Raw genomic sequence first — 15,705 nt, 5'->3', positions numbered from 1 at the left:
TACTGAATTGAAAAGAAACTGTTAGGAAATTCACAAAGAATAGATCAAGCCATTGATAGAAAATTACTCTTCTGTCATACTATCAGTGATTTAACTTCAGCTTTAATTGATGATATAAAAGATTTTAAATTATTTTTTTCTTACTTTTTTGTGGATTCCTTTATGAATATGAGAGTGATAAAGAAGTTGCATCCCTAGATTTAAAAAGAAAAGCTAATGGAATCCTCCAAGAAGTAAGAACAATATTTAGAATCTTTTATAAAACTAAAGTAAAATCATTAGTCAGTGGCAAATGGATACGGAAAGCCATGAACAAATTAAATGATAACTTTCTTGATTGACAAAATATTTGTTACGTTTAGAGGACATTATTCTTTACAAACTATCGACATTTCAATGGGAACCAATTGTGCCCCTCTTCTTGTCGACTAGTTCAATTATTATTATGAGGCTGACTTCATACAGGAACTCATTAGGAAGAAAGATAAGTAGTTAGCAATATCCTTTAACCTTACATTCCTCTATATAGATGATGCTCTCTCACTAAATAATTCAAAATTTGGTGAATATGTTGAGTGCATCTATCCCATCAAACTAGAGAAAAAGGATACAACAGATACAGTTAAGTCTTCTTCATATCTTGACTCAAATCTAGAAGTTGACAATGAGTTTTGGTTGAAAAAAAAATTGTACAACAAAAGGAATTATTTGAGCATCCCATTTCTATGTAGCAAGTATGCTAGCGCCTGCATACAGAGTATATATCTCCCAAATTGATTTGATATTCCTGGACCTGTATTTCCAGTCATGATTTCCTTAAAAGGGTTGCTGCTCACAAGGAAACTATTAAAACAAGAGTTCCAAATAGTGGAGATGAAATCATCCCTTCGTAAATTGTACGGATGCCAACATGAGTTGATTGACTGTTAAAGAATATTCATCGCACAGATGATATCAGTATGTTCCTTATGTTGTAACTACAATCCAATTCACTTTTCACCTATTAGACCTATCGAATTAGACTATTTACCAGTTTGAGAATAACATCAGCAACATGATGGGTGCCACATGTGGTTCATTGGTGGGGTTCGAGTTGCTTAGTCTTTATTTTTCTTTGTTGTGTCTTGTGTACTACATGTATTATTTGTCTGTTTGTTGTCTTCCTTTTTAGCCATGGCATTGTCAGTTTATTTTCGATCAAAGAGTTTGACTGTCCCTCTTGTATCTTTCGCCCCTCTTTTATTAAAATGCTCAGTAGGGTGCAGCTTAATACAACCGCAGAGGTCGAACCCTGAACAGTAGGGGCAAGTATGGATACAACATTCAAGCTTAATACAGCTCTGAATTTTGGTTGTGATTAAATATTTGACACAGCATAGGTTTCTGACACAGAATGAATGTGGTCTAAGAACTTAAAAGTTTTAAATTGCACATTTACCTTTTATGATCCAATACCCAAAATCTAAAAAATGGTTAGATTCAGCAAAGGACCCCATGAATTCAATTTTTGATGAAATCAAACAAAGTTTAATTTTGGACCCTTTGGACCTCAATGTGGATCAATTTGATAACAAGGCCCAAAAATTAAAGTACATGGTAATATTCAGCATATCAAATAACCCCATGCATTCAATATTTGTTGAAATCAAACAAATTTTAATTTTAGACCCTTATTTACACCAACTTGAAAACTGGGCCCATAATAAACCAGATGCTCCGCAGGGCGTAGCTTTATACGACCGCAGAGGTTGAACCCTGAACGGTTGGGGCAAGTATGGACACAACATTCAAGCTGGATTCAGCTCTAAATTTGGATTGTGATTAAATAGTTGACACAGCATAGGTTTCTGACACAGAATGAATGTGTTCTAATGAACTTAAAATTTTTGTTTTCTCTTGGAGCAATTCACTATGCTGTTGAATATTAATCCTCTCAAAAAAATGTTTGAAGAAATTTTCTTTTTTATTTATGAAATTTCAAATGAGAAAAATTGAACCCAATTTTTTTAATCACATCTCCCTTTCCCTTATTCCAAAACTAATCTCAATTAAAATTTCTAATGGAGTTTGCAACAATAACTACTCATTTAAATACATCATAAAATATTAAGATGTAAAAAAACTGCTTGTTATCACTGAATGGTAAAGATTATTTTAATTTATCAGTTGGTAGTAAAAAGTGAATATACATTGTATATTGTATATAACAAAGATTTAAGTTGATTCTGGACAAAGAAAGATAACTCCAATTAAAAAAAAATCTTGCTGTTGTACAATAGTTTGCAATTAGATATTTCTTGCTTACTATTCTGGACAAAGAAAGATAACTCTAATTAAAAAAAAATTTGCTATTTCACAATATTGTGCAATTAGATATTTCTTGCCATTGCACAATACTGTGCAATTGAAAAGACTTGCTATTGCACAATACTTAATATAATAATTTTAGATCCTGATTTGGACCAACTTGAAAACTGGGCCCATAATAAAAAAATCTAAGTACATTTTTGGATTCAGCATATCAAAGAACCCCAAGATTTCCATTTTTGTTAAAATCAGACTTAGTTTAATTTTGGACCCTTTGGACTTTAGTGTAGACCAATTTGAAAACAGGACCAAAAATGAAGAATCTACATACACAGCTAGATTTGGTATATCAAAGAACCCCATTTATTCAATTTTTGATGAAATCAAACAAAGTTTAATTTTGGACCCCAATTTGGACCAACTTGAAAACTGGGCCAATAATCAAGAATCTAAGTACATTTTTAGATTCAGCATATCAAAGAACCTAACTGATTCATTTTTTGTCAAAATCAAACTAAGTTTAATTTTGGACCCTTTGGACCTTAATGTAGACCAATTTGAAAACGGGACCAAAAGTTAAGAATCTACATACACAGTCATGACAGTTAGATTCGGCATATCAAAGAACCCCAATTATTCAATTTTGATGAAATCAAACAAAGTTTAATTTTGGACCCTTTGGGCCCTTATTCTGTTGGGACCAAAACTCCCAAAATCAATACCAACCTTCCTTTTATGGTCATAAACCTTGTGTTTAAATTTCATAGATTTCTATTTACTTATACTAACGTTATGGTGCGAAAACCAAGAAAAATGCTTATTTGGGTCCCTTTTTGGCCCCTTATTCCTAAACTGTTGGGACCAAAACTCCCAAAATCAATACCAACCTTCCTTTTGTGCTCATAAACCTTGTGTTAAAATTTCATAGATTTCCATTCACTTTTACTAAAGTTAGAGTGCGGAAACTAAAAGTATTCGGACGACGACGACGACGCAGACGACGACGCCAAAGTGATAGCAATATACGATGAAAATTTTTTCAAACTTTGCGGTCGTATAAAAACCTAAAGACATGTTTAGTTTCAGCATATAAAAGTACCCCAAGAATTCATTTTTTTTTTAAATCAAACTTAGTTTAATTTTGGACCCTTTGGACCTTAATGTAGACCAATTTAAAAACTGGTACAAAAGTTAAGAATTAAAATACATGGATAGATTCGTCATATCAAAGAACCCCAATAATTCAACAAAGTTTAATTTTGGACCCTTTGGCCGTCAATGTGGACCAATTTTAAAACGGGGCTCAAAATTAAAAATCGAATTACACTGTTAAGAAAATTACACAGGCGCTTGGGTCTAGGATACATTTTTTTTTTTTTTTTTATTAAAATATTCAATTTTCTATATTTATAATGCATATCTATCACTTCTGTGCATGTCTCACCTAGTTTCGAGTGATTTAAACGACCCAGAGAAAATACCCAATTTTACTATCCATACTTAGTAAAATTGGGTATTTTCTCTGGGTCGTTTAAATCACTCGAAACTAGGTGAGACATGCACAGAAGTGATAGATATGCATTATAAATATAGAAAATTGAATATTTTAATAAAAAAAAAAAAAAAAAAAAAAAAATGTATCCTAGACCCAAGCGCCTGTGGAAAATTACACTAGAAAAATGCTTCTTGGGACCTTTTTTTCTAAATCTTTTGGACCATAACCCCTAAAACCAATCCCAACCTTCCTTTTGTGGTTTCAAACCTTGTGTTTAAATTTCATAGAGATCCATTCACTTAAACTAAAGTTATTGTCCAGAAACTAAGTGTCTTCGGACAACGACGTGATACCAATATACGACCGCAATTTGTTTTGAGATGGTATAAATGCTGAGATGATATTGTTATTTAACAAGCAGACAAAAGAAGTGCAGTTGTTGTGATGAAGTAAACTGATTACATTGAAGAAGGGAATTGTCAGCTTACAAACACCAAGTTTTACAAACAGTTAGCTTGTGATCCTACAAAAGAAATTAGCAAACAAATAAATGGTCCTTTCAGATATGAATTGCGAAAAAACACGATGATGACGACATGTACGACTATCAATGCCCTGATGAAGCCTGCACAGCTGGTTGAATTTATTGTGTTCAAAACTCCATAAAGAAAAGATTCTGGGAAGACTGAAAGTATCTGCCAATGGTCACTCAACTGAAAAAATATCAGAGTTGTTGATTACCATCTTAGACTACACGTTAGTCCAAATAATTATGACGTCTGGCAAGGCTATTTTAATTTTTTTCTGGGACGCCTTCTTGACCCAGGAAAAAATTAAAATAGCCTTGTCAGACGTCACAATTATTTGGACTAACCACATGTTAGAACAATGCCATCCTACATTCAAGATACAACTGATTATTTGAAGAAAATGTATACATTAAATCCCTTACCAAACAACACAATTTTGGTATTGATGGGTGCATGTTCTTTATACACCAAAAATTAAGGAGTTACAGTTGCTTGTGAAAAAGTATTGAACAATCATAAGGATAAAAATCCCACTACTGACTGTCTGGTTCATTTGCTGAAACTAAAGCATAAAAACAATTTTGTATTCAACCACAGGCACTACTTGCAGATTGACGGTACCAGTATGGGAACCAAGAAGACACCGTCTTTTGCCAACATTTTCATGGGGAGTCTCAACTAACGCATCCTTTCGAGTGTACCATACAAACCCTTGTCTTGGCTCCGTTATGTTGAAGACATCAACATCAAATCGAATGAGACTACAAAGTATCTACAAGATTTTCTAGATTTCTGTAATAACTTTCATCAATCTATTAAGTTCACATCTGAAGTTTCAAATGAGAAGATTTCATTTCCCAACACCACCATAACTTTAGAAAACTGAGTTATGACAACCGACAATCACACCAAAAAAAAGGACTAACACAAATTTCTCTGCTTAAACTGGACCACGATCAATATATGATAATTGTAAGGCAATTTTAATACTATACCAACAAGGTTCAAACCCCTGGAACCCTCCCCCTGGATCTGCAACTGCAATGTAGGTAGGCTTAACAGGATGTAGGTAAGTAAGAGATTGGAAAACACCCTTTACTGTTACAGCATAACTTAAAGAAACTAACTTTGGTTCTGAATACCAAGATGTTTTGGTCAAGAGTGCACATGCTATGCCTAATTTACTTAATGATGGAACTGATGTTGAAGGTCAGTGATATGAAGGTTTTATGAAAAGTGTCACCTAAACTTAGTATCATTAATGAATGACAATGATCCATGAAAATGATGTCAAGTAAACCAAGCCAGACAGACATGCACACCTATAAACCAAATATAATATCCTGTTGTTAATACAACTAGAACACACCCGCGAAATCGCGGGCATTCAGAGCGGAGTTAAAAGTATGTAAAGTGTTGTTAGAAGTTTTATACCTCCTCCTTCATTTCCAAGATTCCCAATTTTTGGTTTTCTATCAATTTCAATATGAACATACATTTAGTATGTTATGAACATTTAAGTAAGGAGCCTGTAGTTCAGTGGTTGTAGTTTGTTTGTGTGTTACATATTTGTTTTTCGTTCCTTTTTTTGTGCATAAATAAGGCTGCTAGTTTTCTCGTTTGAATTTTTTAAGCTGAGTATGCGGAATGGGCTTTGCTCGTTGTTGAAGGCCGTACGGTGACCTATAGTCGTAAATTTCTGTGTTATTTTGGTCTCTTGTGGAGAGTTGTCTCAACATGGCAATCATACCACATCTTTTTTTTTTGTTATCAATGAATTTTGTAAAATATTTAATGAATGGAGAATTTCAGAAAAGGTATCAAAAGTTCACATGAATAATTTTAGCGCTTATCTATATATTACTATATAAATTAAGTGTATTTACTTTCAATTCTTAGTTTAGTAATCGATCCATGGTGGTCAATTGACAAAGTATACAGACCCTCTCCATTTAATAAACTCTGAACATAATTAAAATACACTTTATTTGTAAACGCAAACCGGAAGTATAATCTGACTTAAAATTTTGTCCAATGACGGGACAATATCCGGATGCCCTTTTTCTCGTTTTTCTCCCAAAATAACTCAATCTGAATAATCATATGAATGGATGACAAATGCGACTTTGCACTGTACATATAGGACACAGAGTCGTGTTGATTAATTTATTGTGGAAAGAAGAGAAGCGACACCAAAAATGAGGTCTTCTCGTTTAATAGTATAGATGTAGTGCCAAAGAAACATAACAAACCACAAAAAAATGAACATTTGACCAATGAACCATGAAAATGAAGTCAAAGTCAAAATAAAACCTGCAAGTTAAGTTTCATAAAGATCTGGTAAGAATTGTACACATGAGAGCACTAACGATTCAATTTTCCATATTATTAATGTTTCTCAGTGGAAAAACTCTTTTTAATAAAAATAATAAATCGGCACCATCAGATTTTCAAACTCATTCAAGACATTGCTGATACATGTATAAATCTATAATATAAGTTTTATAAAAAATCTGGCAAGAATTGTACATATAAGACACTAACAAGACTGGACAGATGGACATACAATATTTCTATGTCCTCCATTTTGCAGGGACAAAAATTTAAAAGTCTTTGCCAAAGTGAATCATAACAACTTTAAGGCCATTAGAGCAATACTTGTTTCAGTTGGGAAACTTTACTCAAGTGTGGACCAATCTTATCAATTGTATGTTGATCTAGTCCATCATTTATTGTCATGGGTACAAGGAATAAAATATAGACACATATAAAATAAATATTTAATTTATCCTTCTGAAGATTCACTTTCACTGTCAGCATATACTGACACTAAACTAAGAGCACCACTACTGGTTATTGGACTTTGTAACTTTATCACAGGACTTTTGCAAGTATCTGCTTCAATAATGTTTTTGTCTATATCACAAAATGATTTATAAGAATCAGGACGATTTATAGAATCTTCAGGAACAATATCACTCCCTGCATCTACAAAAACAGTATTTAAATTTCCATTATCCATTGACTGTTCAACTGAAATGTCCATAGCAACTTTCATCTTTTTAAAATGTGGAGAATCTTCTTCTAAATTGCTTTCAAGTGATCTCTTTCTAACTCCTAACATTTTTCTGATCTGCTTTGATGAATTAGAAGAAGATTTAATCGTGTCAAATGGACTGGTTTTCCTCAATGCAATAGATTTGGCTAAGTTATGTTTGGTATCATTTCCTTTTTGTAGCAAGTCTTCTGTTTTATTTGTTTCAAAAATGGGTCTTGATTCAATTTCTTTCCTTTTCTGTATCTGTTTTTCATCATATGCTGAAATGTTGGAAATAATTAAAATTAATAAAAGTGGTAAAAACACAAACATTAACTAGATATCATTGAAATGTGGGCCCTGCTCTGGTAATGTAATATAATAACTTATGGTAAAAAAATTGTATCTTTACCATAGGACATGGGGTTGACAACTGAAACACAAACTGAAGTTTTTGACCTTAACCTATGAAGTTTAACATAAAATATGACCACGGGGAGGGGTCTCTTCCTATATGAAGGTATATACAGATTGAAATAAACAATAAATTTCCCCATAGGCGACAATGATAGCCTTTTTTGAGATACAGACTTTAGAAAGTTGATTTTTTTAACGAAACCTTGCTAGAATTACAGAAAAATTATTTGGACAGTATTTTTTGGTCCAAAAAATATAGGTTCGCGATGCTTTTCTTTACATATTTTGTACTTATCTCCCATGCCTATCAATTTTGCACTTAAAAATACATGTCTCGTTCTAGCGTTGAAAAGACATCTCATTTCTGTTAGGGCTAAGGAAAATAATTTGTTTGGCCTATGATAAAATGCAGAATGCACAAAGTCTCTAATAATACAAAATAACAGGCGCACATATCAACCAACCAGGATTAGCCATACTCTTGATTCTGAATACAATGTTATGCTCATAAAATGACTGCACCCCAAAAATCTAATGGTGTATTGTAATCTACAGATGTGCCGCTGGAATGGGTCCCATTTTTGACACATCAAATATATCAATGGGTTGCTATTTCATCAAGGTAATATGTCAATTGGTCAATAATTTTCAACTTTCGATTATATTTTTGTATAAATGTCGTTTTAATCGTTTAAAATCAAGTCCAGATGTAAAAAAATGTAATATGCGATAGCTGAGGTATCTATGAATGGGTTATGATTTTGCCATGAAATATGTTTATGGGTTAGGATTTCACAAGACTATAATATTTTAATTGGGCTATTTTTGAAATCCCAACTGCACATTGGTACCCAAAAATCCATGTTGTGACAGTAGGCCTAAGTCTCAGTAGCCCACTTTATATAATCTTACTTTCAGTAGGTCTAAGTCTCAGTAGCCCACTTTATATAATCTAACTCTGAGTAGGTCTAAGTCTCAGTAGCCCACTTTATATAATCTTACTTTCAGTAGGTCTAAGTCTCAGTAGCCCACTTTATATAATCTTACTTTCTGTAGGTCTAAGTCTCAATAGCCCACTTTATATAATCTTACTTTCAGTAGGTCTAAGTCTCAATAGCCCACTTTATATAATCTTTCTTTCAGTAGGTTGAAGTCTCAGTAGCCCACTTTATATAATCTTACTTTCTGTAGGTCTAAGTCTCAGTAGCCCAGCCAGTTTCTTATCTTCATCTGTTTCCTTCACCAGTGAGATGTCAAGGGATGATTTTAATAATAATTCTTTATCTACCTCTTCTGTTACTTTAATTGCTTTCTTCTCATTCTACAACATATGTTATTTACTGCATCAAACTCTGAGTTAAGAGTTGTAGGGTCTTATTCAATGACACAGTTCCAAGTCAACATAAGCTGCAGAAATTCATAAACTGCCACAACATGTCTAATTACTAATAGGTTTTTTGAAAAATAAGACCTAGACATATTCATGAATATTTATGTATATGGACTTGAAAGGCAAATGTGTGATAAAACCACTTTTTAGTTGAAATGTTATAAAGAAAACATAAAAAGTATAATACATCTCCAATAACATCCTCAAGGGTTTACAAGACATTATGTCATATAGATCTGTCAGATATTGGTATTTTCATCTTAATTTTTTCTTCAGGATATCAGTCACTAAACATTTTTCAAATAAAGCTAGGTTTTACTATAAGTATTAAATATACTTAACCATGTAAATTATAAATGTATGTCAGGTCAATGTAAGGTGAACTCTGCCAGAAAGATATATGTGTTCTTTACATTTTATTCATCAAGTATAGTTGCTATATTGCTTATAGTATCTGAGAAATAGACCTTTCCACAAAACATATTGTTGACCCAATTAGAAGAGGCATGTACACCTTACAATCATTTCATATAGCAAATATACTTGATCTAACTTCGATGTAACTGTAAGCCTTGGCTACTTAAGAAAAAGTTTCTTTATGTAAATATAAAATATTGATCCATAGCCAATATCAAGCAAATCTTGGACTTCAAAACAAGTTCTTGAATTACAATAATAATCATAATACCCTAAATTTTTCTCTAGCTATTTTGTTAATTATATAGTCATCTTTATACTGGTTTCGTTCATCAGCTATTTGTCCTATTGTTTTAATAACAGATTTTCCTCTTTGTTTATCATCTGAACCATGTTCAAGTTTGTACATAGAATCTGTAGCTAGTTTCTTCTGTGTTGCTTTATCTGGAAAAGAAAGATATCATTATTTTTTTCAGTAACATTTTTTGACACACACTCTTTTAATTAATTTACTGATTGTTGGTGTCTAACGCCACTTTCAGATCTATCAGCTATATCATGGCAGTTAGTTTTTATTGGTGGAGGAAGCCGGAGTTCCTGGAGAGAACCACAGACTGTTGACAGGAAGCACTTGCTCTGTTGGCTATATCATGGTGGTTAGTTTTTATTGATGGAGGAAGCCAGAGTTCCTGGAGAGAGCCACAGACTGTTGACAGGAAGTACTTGCTCTGTTGGCTATATCATGGTGGTTAGTTTTTATTGATGGAGGAAGCCGGAGTTCCTGGAGAGAACAACAGACTGTTGACAGGAAGCACTTGCTCTGCACAAGGTTAGAACTCAAACCTTAGTGATGACAGGATAGTGCCTTTTATAAAGTTCCTTTTCCTGTTTGTTATCAAAATAATCACTGACATGGAGGTTTTTTAATAGCTGTTTGAATATAAAATGAAGCTGTATGTCTTTTGTAGTTTTTTTGAAGGTCTTCTTCAATTGGTTTAAGACCTACAGAATTTTAAATAATATTAAACATAATTTACCATTTATCAAACCATTTGTGACTATGAAAGTTTTTCGTTCAGTTTTACAACATTTTTTCCCTTTGACAGTATCAGGATTTTTAAAGAAATAAAATGGGTTTGTTGAAGACTGTAATTCAACCTTTAATGGTTTACTTTTATAAATTGTGACTTGGATGGACAGTTATCTCATTGGCACTCATACCTCATCTTCTAATATCTATCGTAAAACCATGGTTTGAATTTAAAGGTAAATGGACATGACTGCAATCCTTCCAAGTAACTAGAAGTAAGTGTCACACTTTTAGTTTTCTTTATGTTAATTACTTTGTTTTAAAGTCAATAATTAATTGTGAAAGAAATTTGAGTTTCTATGTACAACCTACCTTCTGGAACAATCTGTTCATTATCTTTTGGATCCCATCTTTGTTCCTTCCTTCTGGCACCACATAAGATTACATAGTCATGGTTCTTGGAAGAAAGAAATACGTCTCAAATTACCTTGCTCTAAAATTCATTTAATACATTCAAGAGATAACAAATTTCAAGCTTCATTCAAGATGTATTCCCATATTGTGCCAATATTTCATTTTTATGTCGCTAACTTTTGATAAATCAAAACATTAATTGTGGAACATAACATGCAGAAGAAGATATTTTTTTTCATATTTCAAAACGATTTTTATGAGACAGAAGATGATAATAATTTCTAAATGAAACACAAGTTCACATATATGGGGTTTTTCACTTTTAAAAGTCAGCAACATATATACATTTGTACCTCCCTATTTTTAAAAATTAAGATTGATACTTCATTGCAAAGCCTTTAGGAGATAAAATCTTTCCCAGAATCAGCTGGTGATATTACCTTAGGATCTGTCTGTATTTCAAAGTAGTTGTCACAAAGATGGCATTTCATCCTGAACTTGTAGATGGGGGTCGTGTAGTAATTTCCAACTTTTGACTTTTCTGCATTGTACCTAACACCCATTCCAACAGGACTGTTACAACCACCACACCAAATATTATATGGCAACTCAAATCTGCAAGTACATGTATAAACAAACCATTCAGTGTTTTTATTTTTTTCAAACTTTAAATTATATTTTATGGTCAAACAAATGCAAATTTTTATGGTTCAATAGTAGATACTAATCTAGTGTTTTAGGATAGTAAAAACTGTTTCCATAATCAATAACTACATTGTATGATAAAATTCTGAAGACATGACAATGAAAGTATTTTTAACTAGTTTAACATTAGTATAACATAATATAGTAAAACAATAAAGACAACAACACCCATCAATTACCGCATGGTAAGAGTTTATTCTGGTCGATATGTTTCGCCAACAAGGGTTGCGTCTTCAGGACAATATTACACATGAAATCAAACAGTGAAGTACAAAATTTGCAGTTGTGTACGCCGAACAATAGAGGTTGTTATGACGACCTTATAGATATAAATAGAAAGTGAAAGTAAAATAAGAATATAGTATAGTTAAAAGTGAAAGTTAGTCAATAAAGTTATTAATGATGTGGTTAGCTGCTATTCTTACACGTCTGTGTAGTTGTTCTCATGGAGGTTTCTAGTGGTAATATTGTAGAAATGATGAAAGTAGATCATAAAATGTCAGTTCATTTCCAAATAGGACAACACCCCACTGGCCATCCCGTACCAAATTAACTGGCTTCGCTCCAAAGGAGGTACTGCTTCCAATTGTATTGGTGATAGGGTGAAGTGTATGATTGCCGCAATTTGCAAAGGTGGATCCTGTCGGATGCAGGGTTTCACAGTAAAAAAGTAAACTTGAATTTGAACAAGGTGAACCAACACCTGAAGTGGTTATCCTGCGGTTGGGTAATATTGGGTGGTTCACCTTGTTCAAATTAGTATTTATAACATGTTTAAATTGTAGCTTGCTTGCTTTAATCCTTGCAGTACATCAGCAGATAACATCTTTCTGTTAAACAATTTTTACTTACATGTAAGTCATTTTTTTATATGGTTTTTGTCAACTTGCTAAAAAGTACTGAGCCAAAAGCCTTTGGAACTTTACTTAAATGTGCATCTCAATCAATGATCGCAATTTATACAAATTCTTAAAATTAGTGTAAAAAGAATATAAATATCAAACCTGATAACAAGGATTCCTTGACCAAGTTTTTTAGCCCTGTCTCGTAGTGGATGTTGACCAAAATGCTTATTTACAGATCCTTTAGAAGGATCCCAGTCTGGTGGATAATATTTGTTGACAGATTTTCTTTCTGCCTGTAATTGAAAATTTGTTTTCTTATTATCCATGTTATCATTTACATGAAATATTTACATGTATAACATATTGTACATGGAAGATCTATTAAATTATCATTCAAAGTTTTCTTTAATTCAAATGTTACTTTAATTAAAGAGTTTTGTGTGACAAGGTAAGATTTAAAAATTTTATGCTGTATGTTATAACCTGCACACCCATGTGATTTTCCTTTGTTGACAATTGCAGTGATTTTCCTGCCTTTATTTTGGATCCGAATATAGGGTCCATTCCCAATTAGAAAAACCCTACACTAAAAATTCCCAATTTAAACAAGTTTTATCATTCTAATGAAAAACCCTGATGAAATATATATATCAAAATGTACTAAGAAAGAAAAAAAATAACCTCATTAAAATGTTGGCCACAACCCTACCTACCCAGAAAATAGCTGGCTTCTCAAAATCTTTTATTTTCCTGATGTGAAAATATATTTTTTTATTTAGATAGGCATGAAGACTTATAAACATTAATACTTAAATTTCTCTTTGCCAAAAAAAGAAAAGAAAATGCCTACCTACCTACCCACTGTCTCGATGTTGCCTAGGGTTTGGGCAAACCGAAATATATTTTTAAGTGTGGCCCTAAGGCCCCGGCCCCATAGTTAATATTTATTGTATTCAAGAAGTTACCATTTTATTCTACCTTTCAAATAAACCTTTTTTTAAATTGCCTGATATCACAGTGGTTGGGTAGACAATGGATAGACACTGAAGCAGCAGATGACGAGTTTGTTACATAACTTCATAAGTAAACAACTTTAGTTATGCACAGGATTAGAACCTACAGGATGTAAGATCATGATCCATATATTTCAGTTTCATGACGTCACAGGACACATATCAAAGGAAAGGACAGAGATTTGAGGTTGGACATAGATTGGAATTTAAAAGTTTCACAAGTTACATGAATATTAAATTTATTTTTTGGACTGTTGTTGGGGTTACATTTGTAACACAGCAACGGTTTCCAATTCCCAACATGCAGAACAGAAATTAGGAAAGAATCTTTCTATCCAAGAACAATAAGGGACTGGAACGCACTGCCACTCACCAACAGCAGAGTAGGTAGTCAGACTTTCTTGAATGTTTCAAGACTCACCTACATGAGAAGATTTAGACCACAGTCCAGGATGTTTTTAATGGAAGCAGGACAAATCGCCCCACTGGCAAATCGCCCCACACTTAATCGTCTCACTGGCAAATCGCCCCACACCTGATTGTCCCACTGGCAAATCGCCCCACTTTTTCACCAACTCGCCCCACTTTAAAAAAAACACGCCCCAAATTGATTTACCAAATCGACCCACTTTTTAAAAAATATGTCTGCCAACTCGCCCCACTTTAATGAAAACTAATCTACACAAAATACAAACAAACCGAAAATTTATTTAATTACTATTATTGATATACTGAAATTATAATTCTAAATATAATTTTTGTATTGTTGGAGAATAACTGTATTCTTAAAATTGAGAATGGAAATGGGGAATGTGTCAAAGAGACAACAACCCGACCATAGAAAAAAACAACAACAGAAGGTCACCAACAGCTCTTTAATGTAGCGAGAAATTCCCGCACCCGAGGCGTCCTTCAGCTGGCCCCTAAACAAATGTAAGCTTAGTTATTTGCAATTGAAAAGAAACCTGTTAATTGTATCATAATGCAATATATCACAATGATTAAAGGATTTCAATTAACAGCAATTTGTTATCATAGCAATTACCGGATTAGTAACTTTTGTCCCTGAATTAATATTTTATACTATTTTATAATTATATAATAATTTATAATAACATAATTTGTTGTTGTCACTTGCATGAGACCATTTTTTGTTAAATACGATATTCGCACATGCCTTCCGTTAACTCGATTCATACTTGTACTTTTCATAAGTGGGGCTTGTTGGCATAAATCAATTCATCAGGATTTTTCTATTTTTCACAATTGGGGCGAGTTTGACATTCACGTTACCGAAATACTAATACTCACTTCTTACTGCTATTTAAAAAAAAGGAATAATTTACGATGTTTCTATAAGGTTTTCAATGGGATAGCATCTTTTTCCATAAGTGGGGCGAGTTATCATTACTAAATTCATCCTGGTTAATAATATATTAATCTAGATTTTACCGTTTTCCATTAAGTGGGGCGAGTTGGCAGGAGTAATATTAACGGGATTTAACACATTTCACAAGTGGGGCGATTTTTTAAAAAGTGGGGGGATTTGGTAAACCAGTTTGGGGCGGTTTTTTTTTAAGTGGGGCGAGTTGGTAAAACGCATCATGATTATCTGGAATAGGATTAAATCTCATCACTAATATTTAAATTACTAATGACACTATAGTTTAAACCAAGGATTTTTATAGTGTCACTATACCAATCCTTATCACATAATCAGTTATCTAAAGACTAAACACATTTTTTATCTCATATATTTTTCTCTTGCAGTTCTGTTGGGTGAGAAAATTTGTCCCACCCTCTTTAGTTCCTTTGTTTAACGGTATATTACATATAAATGTATAACATTATTTGATTTTACCATTTTTTTAAATGAAGGTACTCGATTTCAAGCAAAATAGTTGGTGAAAATGAAAATGATACGTTTTTGTAGTAACACATCAGTTACGTCCCTTAATATATATTTTTGTTTCGGATATTATTCTGAAATTTTATGAATAATATTATTCTAAAATAAATAATGTCTACATAAATTAAAAAATAAAAAGTAAATATTGGACATAACAAATTCTAAAATATATATTCTCTTTAGATTACCTGTTCAT

General features: G+C 32.6%; 1 protein-coding gene across 1 annotated transcript; it reads right to left on the bottom strand.

Moving 5' to 3' along the window:
* Positions 1 to 7,100: 7,100 nt before the first annotated feature.
* On the bottom strand, positions 7,101 to 15,564 carry LOC139522781 (coiled-coil domain-containing protein 130 homolog). Its single transcript, XM_071316299.1, has 7 exons — positions 15,462 to 15,564; positions 12,747 to 12,880; positions 11,478 to 11,652; positions 10,996 to 11,080; positions 9,865 to 10,037; positions 8,969 to 9,107; positions 7,101 to 7,650 (listed from the first exon to the last, which is right to left on the bottom strand). The coding sequence occupies exons 1-7, from the start codon at positions 15,462 to 15,464 to the stop codon at positions 7,118 to 7,120; spliced, it is 1,242 nt and encodes a 413-aa protein (XP_071172400.1). The 5' UTR covers positions 15,465 to 15,564; the 3' UTR covers positions 7,101 to 7,117.
* Positions 15,565 to 15,705: the final 141 nt, after the last annotated feature.

This window comes from Mytilus edulis, chromosome 1 (assembly GCF_963676685.1).
Source record: "Mytilus edulis chromosome 1, xbMytEdul2.2, whole genome shotgun sequence".
Taxonomy (NCBI): domain Eukaryota; kingdom Metazoa; phylum Mollusca; class Bivalvia; order Mytilida; family Mytilidae; genus Mytilus; species Mytilus edulis.
Note: the sequence above shows the minus strand (reverse complement) of the source record. Positions and strands in the feature narration are given on the sequence as shown.